Here is a 16,275-nt window from a genome sequence, read left to right as displayed (position 1 = left end):
TTGTTTTCTTCCATCTTAGACATTACACCAAGTCAACGAGTTGTTAGATCGTTCATTATAACAATTGGGTACTTAGTGTTACATTTGGATATTCATACAGCAAGGTATCCAAGTGCAGTAACAGAGTGCAATAATATATAGCTGTACAAATCTATAAAACATAACGTTACATTTCAATATCATAAACAGTTATGAACAATAATGGGTAAGGTCCATGGGTAAAAGGGGGAAGGGAAGGAAATGTAAAAAAATAACAAAAAATAACAAAAAATAAAAAAATAAATCGCAGGAGTGGGCGATCGAAGGCTAGTTTTGATTGAGCGAATAATACTTTCTTAGGTACAGCACTACTTAAGTCATTTTGCCTTGCTGCAGTTGTGCAGTTGTGAACGCAGCCTCATTTTAACATCTCTACAGGCTGTGACATTATTTAATAGGAGACATTTGGCATATAAATATCGTAAACTAGAATAAGTAGCACTTTTTTTTTGTATTTCTCAAATCTTCTTATCCTTAGGAAAAGTTGGATTACTGGATAACATTAAGCCTGGAGCGGGGGCGGAAGAGGGGAGGTTCTGTGACCCTGACATTTTATATCTTGCATACTTTTGGCCCAGCGTATAGCTGCCAAAGCAATGCTGTATGAGGACAGATTACACTCAGTGACTGATTCACATCCGAAATATGTTCGCTGATCTTTCTGGAAACTACAATCTTTAGAGAAATAACCTGGGGCCAATACATTGACAATGTCTGATTACTTTGGCATTTTGGATAGAAGTGAGTACCTGATTCATCGTGCAGCAGAGTAAACAAGAGATTTTAGTTAATTCTTTGGCTTTTTTTGCTGTCAACTTTCCACAAAATGTTTCTATTTAATAGTTAACTGCTATAAAGAGCAACGTCTACAGGCAAACACAAAGCAGCCTCCCTTTATTTCGTCAATAGGTCTCTCCTTCTAAAATACAATATTCTGTCCTGCTTTACCACCAGCCAATGATAACAAATACAGTGATCAGTATCAGAGTAATAAAGCGTTGTATCCTGACACTTCCTGAATTGCCCTAGGAAACCTTTAGCAGCATGGTGCAAAGGCTGAAGACAGAGACTGATTTTCCATACTGAGCGAAAGGAGCTTGAACCAGTAGAGGGGAATCTCAACTCAAGAAGAAGGATGTCGGGGTTCCTCTGGCTCCTCTGCACAGTGACCCTCATTAGCCCCTCAGCCCAAAACGTAACCAGTGATGCTGATGCATTTTTAAAGCAGTTTCAAAATGAAGCAGAAACACTATATCATCAATATGCTTTAGCACAATGGGAATACAATACAAATATCAGTGATGAGAATGCCCAGAACATGGTATGTAAACGTCTAGTAAGCAGTGATTGTACTTTTTTTATGCCTAAGTTTATTTCAGTATTTACAGTATACAATGTATGTTATTTATGTTCAGTGATACATGTATCTAGAAAAATTACTTTTAGACAATGTGTAATCCACTTCACCTTTAGACCTCATGCAGACGACTGTATTTTTGGTCGTTGGCCCCATCCTATCGGCTTTTTTTGTGGATCACATGTGGACCCATTCATTTCTATAGGTCCGCAAAAAATGTGGACAGCATGTCCACATGACATCAGTGTGCTGTCCAGAGCCGTCCGGCAGTGCTTCAAATTATACCTATGTCCTATTCTTGTCCGTTTTGCAGACAAAAATAAGTAAAATAAAATTTCGACATTGGGGCTCGCGGAAAGTGCGAAATGCATACGACTGGTATCTGCATTTTTCAGATCCGGTGTTTGCGGACTGTAAAACGGATGCAGCAGTGCGAATGAGGTCTGAGGCTAGCACTCTTGGATAGTATTATTATATGATGTCTGATTCATACATGTGCAGCACATTAATGGGATTTTCTGGTCCTTTCATACTGATGACTTATCCTCAGGATGTGCCATCAAGTGTTGAGCGAAGCGAACTTCACAAAGTGGAATTCAATCAAAATTTCAGGGAAAATGAAATTTGCCGTGAAGCTGAATTGCCTCGTGCTTTGTGGTAGCGAATCGATTTTCCTTGTATGGTGGTAAAAAAAAAAAAAAAATCATACTTACCTCACCCGTTTGAGCGCGAAGAGCCGGCAACCGCCATCTTGATTGAATATCTTGCACGAAATCCTGTGCGCGGTGACGTATGAAGTCACCACGCCGGCCGACTTGATGACATCATCAAGGGCCGTGGGAGATTTTGCAATAGACCTTTAATCAAGATGGCAGCGGCCGGCTCTTCGCAATCAAATGAATGAGGTAAGTATGATTTTATTTAAAATAAATTATGATACGCTGTGATATCAATGTCAGATGCCGCGATCAGCTATGAACGCGGCATCTGAGGAGTACAATGATGGGAGGGGCGGCGCAGTCGCTGCTCCCTGTCATTGCACCCACTACCTACAAAGAAAAGTGCTTCCTGACAAAGTAACCAGAACCAGTACTAGAACACCAGAACTACACTCCATCCATTGTGTATAGTGGATGGAGCGGAGTAAGTATAATCAATATGAGGTACCCAGTCTTCGGTGGGTCATTGTAGGGGTTGGATAACCTATAAGCCCGCTGCCGTTCCTTAAACTTGACACCCTTTTCATCATGGCCAGTCTGACACACCTTGTCATTAGTCAACATAACCTTTCTGTGCTATCCTATTGACAAGGGGAATGGTAGCTCCCAATTGTCAGATAGGCCTCGTCCACACAGAGATTTTATGTGGAATGTAAGAGTTTACCACAACAGACATGTCAGCAGAGTTGACAGCTCATCTATCAGTCTAGTGACTAGCAGGTTACACCTTTTCTGATTGTAGACAATCTCTTTTGATTTCCTCTCCATCCAGTCCAGACCAACATGACAACTTCTCCTGATGACTACAGTGTTTAATGCAGAGTTATCTTTGACCCATTGCTTCTGCATCCATCACTAACCTTTATTGTAACACAAAGAACCTAGTCCAGATCCTGGAATAATGAGACCCTAAACCAAACCTGCTAAATAACTACAGACCCCAGACCCATTAAAAAGGTACAGAACCCAGAACAGACCCCTGCTCAGATGCCTTAATAAATACAGACTTCAGACCAGACCCCCTAAATACAGTAAATACAGACCCACACCAGACCAGACCCCCTACACAAATGCAGATCCCAGAACATATTCCCAACTAAATGTTGAAGAAAGCACAGCACTCTATCGGATACATGCAAAAACAGGTATATTTTATTGTGATAGTCTTTAGGTCTCAGGTATCAGAATTTTTGACCAGCAAAAAAAAAAAAACAATATATTCAAATAATGCACTTTTGATCCTCAGTAGAGAGGACCAATTTCAAATGACCTTTCGGTCCTCCTGCACTATAGTCTAAGAACCACTATATGGCAGAAAAAAGCTTCTCAGCTCTTACACCCAACCAGACCCACTAACTAAATCCAGACCCTAGACCAGACCCCTAAATACAGACTTCAGACAAGACTCGGAAACCTAGACCAGGCCACTAAAATATAGAACCCCTAAACCAATACAGACGTGACTGCAGACCCCATGCCCCTACACAGGAACTCACATTCTCTTTCTATAAGAGCCTCCTTACTGCTGTGCTTCTGACTTCAGGATCTGCGCACGTTTGGTCATCTAACCATATCTGTGCAGGTTCTTCAATATTAATAGGACCTGGCTGCACACATATGGTCTTGCACACAGTTTTGACCAGGATCACTGAACAAAGCAGTTTTGTGCACTTAAACTGCACTGTCTATCACATTGTTCATATTATAATCCACTAATGCCTGCCATTGCTGCCTCCAAAACAGCAGATTGCTGTGGCAGCTTTCCCCCAGATACAGGAAGGGGTATTATAGTGTATGTGCGCAGGCTCAGACTGGCCCACAGGGGTACAGGTGAATCCCCCGGTGGGCCCCTGAGCAAGGTGGGCCCCTAGTCTCCCACCCCCTGCACAAGTGGCACATAACACAGTAGACTAAGGGTACTTTCACACTAGCGGCAGGAGTGGAGCTCCGCTGCAGCATGGCAGTGCACTGGGAAATGCCGCCGGACTAAAAGTAATGCAAGTCCGACTTTTTAGTCCGGCGGCCTCTCACCGCGAACTGCCGTGCTGCGCCGGAGCTCCGCCCCGTCCCCATTATAGTCAATGGGGACAGAGCGGCGGTCCGGCGGCACGGCAAAATAGCAGCAGGACGGATCTGACCGGGTGAACAGCCTGTAGTATCCGCCCTGCCGCTAGTGTGAAAGTAGCCTTACTGCACTACATACATATATTCAATGTACAGAACCTCAACCAGACTATGTTCATATAAAAAACATTTTTTAGCATATAAAAAACATGTTAGATTATTTATTATATTTGAATGTATCCGTACGGCGGGCCCCCACTATAAATGTTACTGGTGGGCCCTAGGTACCCCAGTCCAACACTGTATGTGCAGCATTTTAGAGTCTCTTGCACCGACACCAGAGCTAAGGGGGATGTCAATGAGCGAGTAGTAAGTGTGTCTACAGAGATGACTTCTGCACTGCCCACATGACTTCAGGTATTGCATTTGCATGCATCATGTTCTTGTATTAAAGTTATCTTTCCAATCAAATTTAAATCTACAGAAAGTAACAGATGCACGGTTACAAGGCTCTTTAAATGTCCGACCATCCTGTCCAGTTAGATGGACTCCCAGAAAGCTGATGTTAGGTTCCCTTTAATAGCCCTGCAATTGAAAACAATCCAAATACGCCTTCAATATAAAACTCTGTACTTTCTAGTCATAATCTATAAACTTTATCATCTGAGTAAATCATTACTATGAATCCCCAAATAATGACATCACCAAGTTATCAAAGGTATAAACGTACTTTGCCCTGAAGCCTAGATAAGTCCTCTACAGGTCAACTTAAAAGGCTACCTAAGAATCTGATTTATCCAATAATTATAATAGACATATATAGTTCAGCAGAATGCTATGTAAACACGTATAAAAGTATATGGTAAATTATGCCCAAGTAAACCGAACATGTAAATGTTCCTGATGAGGCAGGAGGTAGTTGAGTGGTGAATGGACACCTCAAGCAGTATTGATCACAGTTGGACACCTATTAGATATTTAATAAATCCCTCCAAATTGGGTGATATTAACCCCTTCTGGACCCTGCAGTTTTTCTCCTTAAGGACCAGGCCATTTTTAGCAAATCTGACATGTATCACTTTATGTGGTAATAACTTTAAAAATCTTTTACTTATCCAGGCCATTCTGAGATTGTTTTCTTGTCACATATTGTACTTCACGACAGTGCTAAAAGAAAGAGTCAAACAATTGGAAACATTTCTCTACTTTTATAATAGATAGTAATAACTCCAAAAATAGTTATTCATTTACATTCCCCATATGTCTACTTCATGTTTGGATCATTTTGTGAATGCAATTTTATTTTTTGGGGACGTTAGAAGGCTTAGAAGTTTAGAAGCAAATCTTGAAATTTTTCAGAGAATTTTCAAAACCCACTTTTTAAGGACCAATTCAGGTCTGAAGTCACTTTATGACTTACATAATATACGTAATACATAATATACTTACATAATAGAAACCACCCAAAAATGACCCCATTTTAGAAACTACACCCCTCAAGGTATTCAAAACTGATTTTACAAACTTGTTAACCTTTAGGAGTTCCACAAGAATTAAAGGAAAATGGAGATGAAATTTTAGAATTTCACTTTTTTAGCAGATTTTCCATTTTAATCAATTTTTTCCAGTAACAAACAAGGGTTAATAGCCAAACAAAACTCAATATTTATTGCCCTGATTCTGTAGTTTACAGAAACACCCCATATGTGGTCGTAAACTGCTGTACGGACACATGGCAGGGTGCAGAAGGAAAGGAACGCCATATGGTTTTTGGAAGGCAGATTTCAATGGGATAATTTTAAGCTGCCATGTCACATTTGAAGATCCCCTGATGCACCCCTAGAGTAGAAACTCCCAAAAAAGACCCCATTTTGCAAACTACGGGATAAGGTGGCAGTTTTGTTGGTACTATTTTCGGGTACATATGATTTTTGGTTGCTCTATATTACACTTTTTGTGAGGCAAGGTAACAAACAATAGCTGTTTTGGCACTGTTTTTATTATTTGTTATGTACAGTGTTCATCTGACAGGTTAGATCATGTGGTATTTTTATAGAGCAGGTTGTTACAGATGTGACAATACCAAATATGATTCTTTTGGTTGTTTGCTTCAGTTTTACATAATAAAGCACTTTTGAAAAAAAAAGATTTTTTAGTGTCTCCATAGCCGTAGTTTTTTTTATTTTTTGGGCGATTGTCTTAGTGAGGGTCTAATTTTTTATGGGATGAGATGACGGTTTGATTAGTACGATTTTGGGGTGCTTATGACTTTTTGATCGCTTGGAATTACACTTTTTGTGATGTAAGGTGACAAAGAATGGCTTTTTTGCCACACTTTTTATTTTTTTATTTTCACAGTGTTCATCTGAGGGGTTAGGTCATGTGATATTTTTATAGAGCTGGTTGTTACAGACGCGTAGATACCTAATATGTATACTTTTTTTCGTTTATTTCACTTTAACACAATAACAGAATTTTATTTTTTTTAAAACATGTTTTTGTGTCTCCATTTTCTAAAAGCCATATTGTTTTATGTTTTGGCGCTATTGTCTCATGTAGGGGCTTGTTTTTTGCGGGATGAGGTGATGGTTTGATTGGTACCATGTGGGGGTACATACAGCTTTTTTGGTCACTTTTAATACCTTTTTTGGTGAAGTGAGGTGGGCAAAATTTTAATTCCATCATAGTTTTTCTTTTTTTTTTTATGGCGTTCATTGTGCGAGGAAAGTAACATGATCCTTTCATAGATCAGGCCATTACGAACGTGGTGATATCAAACATGTGTAGTATATTTTATTTAAATGTTTAATCAATTATTAATGTGCAGCTATAAGAGGAAATAAAAAAAAGTCTTTAATTTTTTTTTCCACTTTACTTTTTTTTTTTTACCCAGAATGCTATGTAAACACATATAAAAGTATATGGTAAATGATGACCAAGTAATTAGCCGAACATGTAAATGTTCCTGATGAGGCAGGAGGTAGTTGAATGGTTCTTGCCGATCCCGTGGGTCTGATGCCTCTATAATACATTGCAGTACACTATACAGTGTACTGTCGTGTATTTTGACTTTACACAGCTTGATCAGCCTCCTGCCTTTAGCAGGAGGCTGATCAGACAGCTATACCATGGCAAGCCGGAAGCCTGTGAAGGCGTCCGGTTGCCATGGTAAACATCGGGACCGCTGCCACAGCAGTGCAGCTCCCGATGGGGAGGGAGAGAGTCCCCTCCCTTTGTGAACCCGTCAAGCTTGGGGTCACTGCAACGGCACAGCAGTGGACCCATAGGAGAGGGAGGGAGCTCCCTCCCTGTTAACCCTTACTATACAGTGGTCCCTATGGACCTGTATGCTGACACTGTATCCTGTATGCTGATACTCTGCTAACCGCTCCGGCCATCCTGAAAATGGAGGAGTGGGGGCGGGGGATCGCGTGCCCACTCGGCCATCCTGAAATTAGGGGTACAGATCAGGAGCTGCGGGGGAGAGGGGGGTTAAATAACATTATTTTATATATATAACAAGGTTCTGATGCCCACAGTCATGGACTGTAGGCATCAGAACCTTTCAGCCGGCATTAGAATCCTCTGATTGGCTAGTCTGTACAGACTAGCCAATCAGAGCGATCGTTGACCCGGGACCGCCCTCATTGGTCCCCGGCCGGTAAGCTGAGATCCCTGGCTGTGTAGAACAGCCGGGGTCTCAGCGCTGTCACCATGTCTGCAGACATGGTGACAGTTTAATGCCATGACGTGAATACTCGTCATGGAGCGCCAAGTAGCAGTGCTCCATGACGATTATACACGTCATAGGTCGGAAAGGGGTTAAATAGCTAATTAAGTTGTGAGCAAGCTACTATTCACAATGATTGCACAGAACCGTATTTTGCATCCATGTCCGGATTGCACATGGATCTATTCATTTCTGTGGGTCTTTGTGCTGTCTGCATCTGTATGTCCATTCCACAAATTATAGAACATCTCCTATTCTTGGCCGTATTGCGGATGAGAATAATCATTTCTAGTGATGGGAGCGAGAAAAATGTGGATTGCACATGGAAAATATCCATATTTTGTGGATCAGTGGTTTGCAGACCTCAATGAGTAGACAATACATTAAAGCATACCTAAACTTTCAGATAATTTTTCAGAAACAGCTGCCATGTGGGTGTACCTGAGAGATAGCACTATATCTGCCCATGATATGGCTTATATCTGGCATTTTTAGCAGCTTTCTCTTTTGCAGGCTGCATCTTTATCTTGTCTCTGAGCTGCAATGATGTCTAGAGACAGCAGATTCTGCTTCCTGTCTCTCAATCACTCAGAGGCACCATATAGGACATCTTAGAGAAGTACTGACCAGTTTAGAAGTGAATAAAACAGTTGGGGAGACGATTAGCTGCTGAATCTGCTTAGTTGTGCCTGTTGTCACGAATGTAGTAGGGGAGAACACCAAAAGAAAACAAGAAGGATGAGGAAAGACACTGGGCCTCACCGCTAAGGAAGGAAAAGGGTCACCACCTATGAAACCCTGCTCCTGGCCCTAACTCCTATCTGTATGGGCAACTCTCGATGGTAGAGATGCCCATAGACAGGAACCTGGAAAACCCTGGTGACCCTTGGATGCCCTACAGGTAATGACAGGACAGAGACAACCCGTTCCCTCTCTGGTGAAGGAACCAGCGTCTCGCTGAGGCCTAGTAAACAACCAAGGGGGGGGGGGAGGGGTACAAAACACAACAAGCGGAACACTTAACTTCTGAGGATGATGGATGAACAGGACTTCAACAAGAACCACACTCCAGGTCTTCTAAAACCAAATGAAGCTATCCAGAGCAAGGAGTGATGGGTAAAGTCAGACTAAATAGGGAGAGGTAAAGGTCACATGATCCACAACTGAACAGGAGGTGTGGACATGCCAGCAACACACATAGACAAAGTGAAACCAAAAGAGGCTGTCAGATTACTAATGGCAGTCAGTCTTTCAGACCTTCTAACAACTGTCACAAGTGTGACACCTGTGCTGTCTGGTCTCTCTGTACTTCCTCCCTCATACACCCCCCTTCCTCTCCATGTAATCTGAGTCTTCAGTGAGCAGACGGCCTGTCTTGGTCTCACAAGGTGGATTTTTCATAAATTTCAGAGATAAAGTTCATTTTGAATGAAGGAGGAAGACAATTAACAAAAACAATAACATTTGTAAAGCGCTTTTCTCCCATAGAAGTCAAAGGGCATAGATATGTCTCAGATCAATACAGGGTTGCAGGCTGGACTGTGTTACAGAGGAAATTGTCAGGTGTTCATAAATGCCAGACTAAACAGGTGGCTTTTCAGTTTGGACTTAAATGCTTCAAGGGATGGGGATGTCCTAATTTGGTGTGTCAGGGAGTTCCAAAGTGTAGGGGCGGCATGACAGAAGGCTCTGTCGCCAAAGGTTTTGAGGTGGACGCTGGGGGTGATCAAGTTATTAGATCCTTTTGATCTAAGATTGTGGGGGGTGTGATGCCGTTGCAACAAGTCCTTCAGGTTTCCAGGGCCTTGATTGTGCAAGGATTTGAATGTCAATTACCCGATCTTAAACAGAATTCTCAATTTTTTCGGTAGCCAGTGTAGTGAGCTGGTATTATGTGGCAATGGCGGGTTGGCTTGTTAACAGCCTTGCAGCGGCATTCTGTACTAATTGCAGGCGATGCAGGTCTTTGTTTGGAAGGCCTGTATAGAGAACATTGCAGTAGTCCAAGATGTGATGAAGGTATGAATAAAGTTTGGGAGATCTGCTGGAGGTATGAGGTGTTTCATTTTTGCAATGTTCCTTAGGCCTCATGCACACAACCGTTTTTTTTTACGGCCCGCAACAACGGGGCCTGTAGGTCTGTGATCCGTGACCGTTTTTTCGTCCATGGGTCTTCCTTGATTTTTGGAGGATCCACGGACATTAAAAAAAAGTTTTTTGGTGTCCGCCTGGCCGTGCGGATCCAAACGGATCCGTCCTGAATTACAATGCAAGTCAATGGGGACGGATCTGTTTGACGTTGACACAATATGGTGCAATTGCAAACGGATCCGTCCCCATTGACTTTCAATGTAAAGTCTGGAGTCTCTTTTATACCATCAGATCGGAGTTTTCTCCAATCCGATGGTATATTTTAACTGGGAACGCCTCTATGTTAGAATATACTGTCGGATATGAGTTATATCGTGAAAACTCATATCCGACAGTATATTCTAACACAGAGGCGTTCCCATGGTGATGGGGACGCTTCTTGTTAGAATATACTACAAACTGTGTACATGACTGCCCCCTGCTGCCTGGCAGCACCCGATCTCTTACAGGGGGCCGTGATCAGCACAATTAACCCCTCAGGTGCCGCACCTGAAGGAGTTAATTGTGCGTATCATAGCCCCTAGTAAGAGATCCGGGGCTGCCAGGCAGCAGGGGGCAGACCCCCCTCCCTCCCCAGTTTAAATTTCATTGGTGGCCAGTGCGGCCCCCTCTCCCTCCCTCTATTGTAATAATAACATTGGTGGCACAGTGTGCGCCCCCCCACCCCCCCTTCCTCCCTCTATTGTATTAATACGTTGTTGGCACAGTGTGCGGACTTCCCCGGCCCCCCCTCCCTCTATTGCATTAATAACATTGGTGGCAGTGTGCGGCCTCCCCCGGCCCCCCTCCCTCCCTCTATTGCATTAATAACATTGGTGGCAGTGTGCGGCCTCCCCCGGCCCCCCCTCCCTCCCTCTATTGCATTGATAACATTGGTGGCAGTGTGCGGCCTCCCTTCTCCCCCCCCCCCCCCCCCGATCATTGGTGGCAGCGGAGTTCCGATCGGAGTCCCAGTTTAATCGCTGGGGCTCTGATCGGTAACCATGGCAACCAGGACGCTACTGCAGTCCTGGTTGCCATGGTTACTTAGCAATAGTAGAAGCATCATACTTACCTGCTGGCTGCTGCGATGTCTGTGTCCGGCCCGGAGCTCCTCCTACTGGTAAGTGACAGGTCTGTGAGGCGCATTGCTGTCGAACAAAATCAGGATGGAACATTGACTTCTGTCTCTTGCCATGAGCAGATCATTGCAGATCTGGATGATGGCTGTTTCACAGCTGTGGTGTTTTCTGAAGCCAGATTGAAGAGGGTCAAGGATGCTGTTCCTTGAGAGCCTGGCTTCAAGTTGGAGATAGACAGCCTTTTCAATAACTTTCCCCAGAAAAGGGAGGTTGGAGACAGGTCTGTAGCTGTTTAGAGCATTTGGGTCTAAGGATGGTTTCTTGAGTAGTGGTCTGAATATTCTTTCAGACAGGTGGGAAACCTGCCTTCTTGTAAGGAACAGTTGATTTTTTTCTCATTCAAGAATTTATTGAGTTTTTCAAATAAGCATATGAAAATGCGAGGTAACATTTTGTGATGACATGCAATGCCAGATACATTAAAGAGTAATCTCCAGACAAAGGAGGTTAGAAGGTACAGCTTTCCACACGTAAAGGCAGCAAAAACATATGGCAACATATGAGTAAGAGGAATACAGTGTTTACATAAAGCAAAAAAGGCTATAAGAATCTAAGCCTAGCAAAACATGTACATAGGAAAAATAGAAATAGAGAGACAGACAAAGGGGGGGGGGGGACATAACAGCAGATCACGGACAAAGAGGAGGGGTACAGGGGAAGGGGAGGATAGGGGAGTACAGGACTATAGACGGGCATTACGAAACTCATCTGATCCACGGAAAGTTTCCCAAGGGCCCCAGGTTTGGACAAATCGAGAGGTGTCCTGAGGAGAAACGCAGATGAGATCCTCCATCCGCTGATGTAGGGCAATTTCTTCAAACCATTCCTCCGGGGAGGGAGGCGTAGGTGATTTCCAGTGGGGAGGGACGACCGTTTTTGCGGCCTGTAACATATACTTAAGGAGCGAAACCTTGAAAGCAGGGATAGTTAGATCAAAAATAAACAGCAAGAGTGCTTCAGGAGCGTTGGGAATGGGTATTCCCGTCACTGCCCGCACAATGCGATGCACAAAATTCCAGTAAGGCCGCAGGACGGTGCAATGCCACCAAACGTGTAACAGGGTGCCTTCGTCAGTACCGCACCTCCAGCAACGGTCCGAAACCGATGGAAACCATCTGTGGAGCACAGACGGCACTCTATACCACCTAGAGAGGACTTTATAGTTCGTCTCCTGCGCCTTAGTGGAAATTACCGCTTTATGGGAAAGAAGAAAAGCCTGTTTCCATTGAGATGGGGTGAGGTCACTCCCCAGGTCACGATTCCAGGCATGGCAGAAGGAGGGAAGCTGGTCAGAGGTCTGGAGAGCAAGCAAGTTGTATATTGTGGAAATATCTCTGAAAACAGCTGAGGGGGCAAGACACATTTGTTCAAACACCGTAAGGCTCCTGCGTAAGGTGTGAGTGGCACGTATAGAGGAGTAAAAATGTTGGAGTTGGACATACTCAAAGTTATGCCTAGGGCGTACTAGAGAGGGCTCCATCAATTGGTTTAAGTGTTTCAATCCCGCGGTGGTGAGGACGTCGCAAAACCGGAGGGGGCGCAATTTAGTACCAGTAAGGAAGGGTTTCGAGGACAGTCCGGGGCGAAATGCCGGATTATCAGTAATCGGCGTTAGGGGGCCAGACGCATCAATGAGGAGTGTACGCCGATTAATGGATGCAATTGACGCAAGGGTATGATGGGCTGTGAAGGACAACGGGGGGATTTTAAAACCCGGTTTGCCAGCTAACCAGGGAAGGACCGTGAGCGCACATGAGGAAGAGGAGCGTGCAATATGGACCCACATTTTACCGGAATCTAAACGCAGCATATCCAAAAGTCTGGCGTATACCGCGGAGAAGTGATACAGCTTACAATCTGGCAAACCAACACCCCCAAGTTCTTTAGACCGGGTCAGAACCTCCCATTTAATCCGCGGCCTACCTGGGGCCCACACAAAACGCGTGAAACAGCGTCTGAGTTGTGACCAAAAATTGAGCGGTAATCGGATGGGTATGGTTTGCAAGAGGTAGAGCAGCTTGGGGAGCAGGTTCATTTTCAAAATGCTGACCCTGCCGAACCAAGAAAAGTCTCGGCGGTGCCAAGCATCTAGATCCTTCTGAAAACTTCGCAGAAGTGGGGCAAAGTTCAACTTAAAAAGGGCGGGCAGCTCCGCCGAGATTTTAACCCCAAGGTATTTAATCCCCGCCGATGGCCACTTGAATGGGAACGTAGTTTTAAGCGATGTGGCTTGTGTTTGAGGTAAGGATACATTCAGCGCCTCCGACTTGGACATGTTGATCTTGAAATTTGTCCATGTACCGAAGAGTGCAATCTCTCGCAAGAGGGACGGGAGAGCGACATGGGGATTGGTGACATACAGCAAAAGGTCATCCGCAAAGGCCGCACACTTGTGTTCCACATCGCCAATCGTGACCCCTGAGATGTCCGGGTTAGCACGAATCGCGGAGAGGAGGTGCTCCATAACAAGAACGTATAGAAGAGGAGACAGGGGACATCCCTGGCGCGTGCCGTTGCGGATGAGAAAAGGCGGAGAAAGGGTGCCATTGATTCTAATTCTGGCCGAGGGCTGGTGATAAAGACTAAGTATTTTCCCTAGAAAGTTTTGGCCCAGACCCAGTTTAGACAGAACAGATCGAAGGGAATGCCAAGATATGCGATCGAAGGCTTTTTCCGCATCTAGGGACAAAATCATAAGAGGGGTGTTGGAGACTTTTGCATGGTGTATAATATCTAAGGTCCGGAGAGTGTTGCCGCGAGCCTCCCTTCTCGGGACAAAACCCACCTGGTCATTGTGTATTAGGGAGGGCAAGAAAGCGTTTAGTCTATTAGCTAATAATTTGGCGTATATTTTCAAATCTACATTTAACAAAGATATGGGACGGTAACTAGCACACACATGGGGGTCTTTGTCGGGCTTGGGGATAACCGCGATGTGGGCCACAGTGGATTGGGGAGGAAAGGGGACCTGGGGAGATACCGCATTGAAGACCTTCACCAAAAAGGGAGCAAGAATGGTGGAGAAAGATTTAAAGAAGCCAGCGGTGAACCCATCGGGGCCCGGGCTCTTACCACCCGGAAGAGAAGCGATCACTTCCTTCAATTCCCCTTCCGAAAAAGGTGTCTCCAAGGTAGTAGCTTGTTCGGTGGACAATTTAGGGCAGTCGCTCAACGGGTAGGGTGAGCCGTCGGATTCCCTAGCAGAAAGGTCCGGAAGATTGTACAAGTCAGTATAAAAGGACTGAAAGGACGAGGCAATCTCCTCCGTCGTGTGCAATAACTGATCCCGGGAGTTTTTGACCGCTGGAATATGAGAGGCAGCAATATGACCCCTAAGCGCCCTAGCCAACAAGCGGCCACACTTATTACCATATTCGTAGAACTTACTACGACATTTCTGAACTATTCGTTTGTAGGAAGAGTCCAGTAACAAACGCGCGTCCATTCGTGCATTATGGAGGTCTCTGAGCACCGGTAGAGAGAGGGCACGCTTGTGGGCCAGTTCCAAGGAAGCCACTTTCTGCAAGGCGGCTCTAAGAGAGGCAGCTTTTTCTTTTTTAAGGCGAGAGCCATGTTTAATGAAAGTCCCCCTAAGAACACATTTGAGGGCCTCCCACTGCATAGGGAGGGACGTGGGGTCCGAGGCATGATCGGACAGAAAATTAGCAACAGTGTCAGAGAGATCCTGTGTGCATACAGTGTCGAGGAGGAGAGACTCATTTAGTCGCCATGTCCATTCACTTTTAGTTAAGAACGGAAGGGTGAGGGAGCAATACACCGGGGCATGGTCAGACCACAAAATGTTGCCAATGGATGTGGAGTCCAACCATGACAGGGCGGGTTGCTGGATTAGAATGTGGTCGATTCTACTATAGGAAGAGTGCGGAGCCGAGAAAAATGTGTAGTCTTTGTCCGAGGGATGTTGCAAACGCCACGGGTCGAGTAATTGTAGCTGCAACAATGCTCTTTTCACTTTTTTAATAGCCGTATAGGAAAGGGTTGCCCGTCCCGAGGAGTTATCAAGCGTGGGGTCAAAAGTGAGATTAAAATCCCCGCTAAAAATGACCGTTCCGCGAATTAGGGGCAAAGCCCTGTCAATTAAGTCAATTAGGAATGCAACCTGGTTTTGGTTTGGGGCATAGGCATTAATAATAGTGAATTCCCGCCCTCCCATCAGAAGCGTGAGGATAATATAACGAGCTCCGGGGTCGATTACACAGCCCAATACCTGGTGAGGGAGAGATTTATGTATCGCTATGGCGACACCTTTTGACTTAGTATCTGGATTGTCAGCAAAGTGCCAGGAGGTGTAATATTTATTACGAATGGCAGGAGCCTTACCGTGCTTGAAGTGGGTCTCTGGGAAACACACGATCTGGGCCCTTCGTCGGTGGAAATGGTAGAGCACCTGGGATCTCTTTTCTGGGGAGTTGAAGCCCTTCACATTGAACGATGCCAGCTTGAGTGACGTCATACCTGTGACAGGAGGGAGGGGAACACACCAGGAAAGAACACTAGGGAGAAGGACAAGGAGGGGAAGAAGAATCAACAAACAACAGGGAAAGAAAAAAGAAGTCAACTATCAGGGTCCAAGAGACCAAAGGAGGCAGTCGCTAGGGAGCTAAGATTCCCCAGAGGGTGCCTCAAACTACGTGGGAAGGGTGACAGCTTAGGAAGAGCAAACCAGCCACATTTCCTGACATAAAAAGATCAATGAACCAATAATAAGTCCCGCCATCCAGACGGGGTCCAGAAGAGAGAAGCAAGCATGGCTAAGCGTGGAACAAAAATGTCCAAGACCAGGAACGTAACAAAAGCCGCCTAAGGACAGTCAATCAGACGGCCCGACCAGTGTGATGTCCTCAATGACGGCCCACCTGCAAAACACTAGAACTATAATTCCTAAAACAGGGGGAGGAAACAAGGTTAAGCATTATTATCAGTGCCAATGGAAAGCAAATACAGGGCTCCAAAGGGCATTCAAGTGTCCCAATCAGCTGAGGATCTTCGGCGACGATTCATGGGGCGCCGTCTTCTTTGCCCAGGAGGAGGCAGCGTAGATGCTATGGGCAGACCAGATCTGTTGGATTCAGG

At 44.8% G+C, this 16,275-nt stretch overlaps 1 protein-coding gene across 1 annotated transcript in view; it reads left to right on the top strand.

The window, feature by feature from the left end:
• The first annotated feature begins 662 nt into the window (after positions 1-662).
• ACE2 (angiotensin converting enzyme 2) overlaps positions 663-16,275 on the top strand; it is a 91,589-nt gene continuing 75,976 nt past the window's right edge. Inside the window, exons 1-2 of the mRNA XM_044283721.1 lie at positions 663-780; positions 1,069-1,360. Of these exons, the coding sequence (XP_044139656.1) occupies positions 1,175-1,360 (186 nt within the window). The 5' untranslated portion in view covers positions 663-780; positions 1,069-1,174. The remainder of the gene's footprint in view (positions 781-1,068; positions 1,361-16,275) is intronic.

This window comes from Bufo gargarizans, chromosome 3, assembly GCF_014858855.1.
Source record: "Bufo gargarizans isolate SCDJY-AF-19 chromosome 3, ASM1485885v1, whole genome shotgun sequence".
NCBI lineage: Eukaryota > Metazoa > Chordata > Amphibia > Anura > Bufonidae > Bufo > Bufo gargarizans.
Note: the sequence above shows the minus strand (reverse complement) of the source record. Positions and strands in the feature narration are given on the sequence as shown.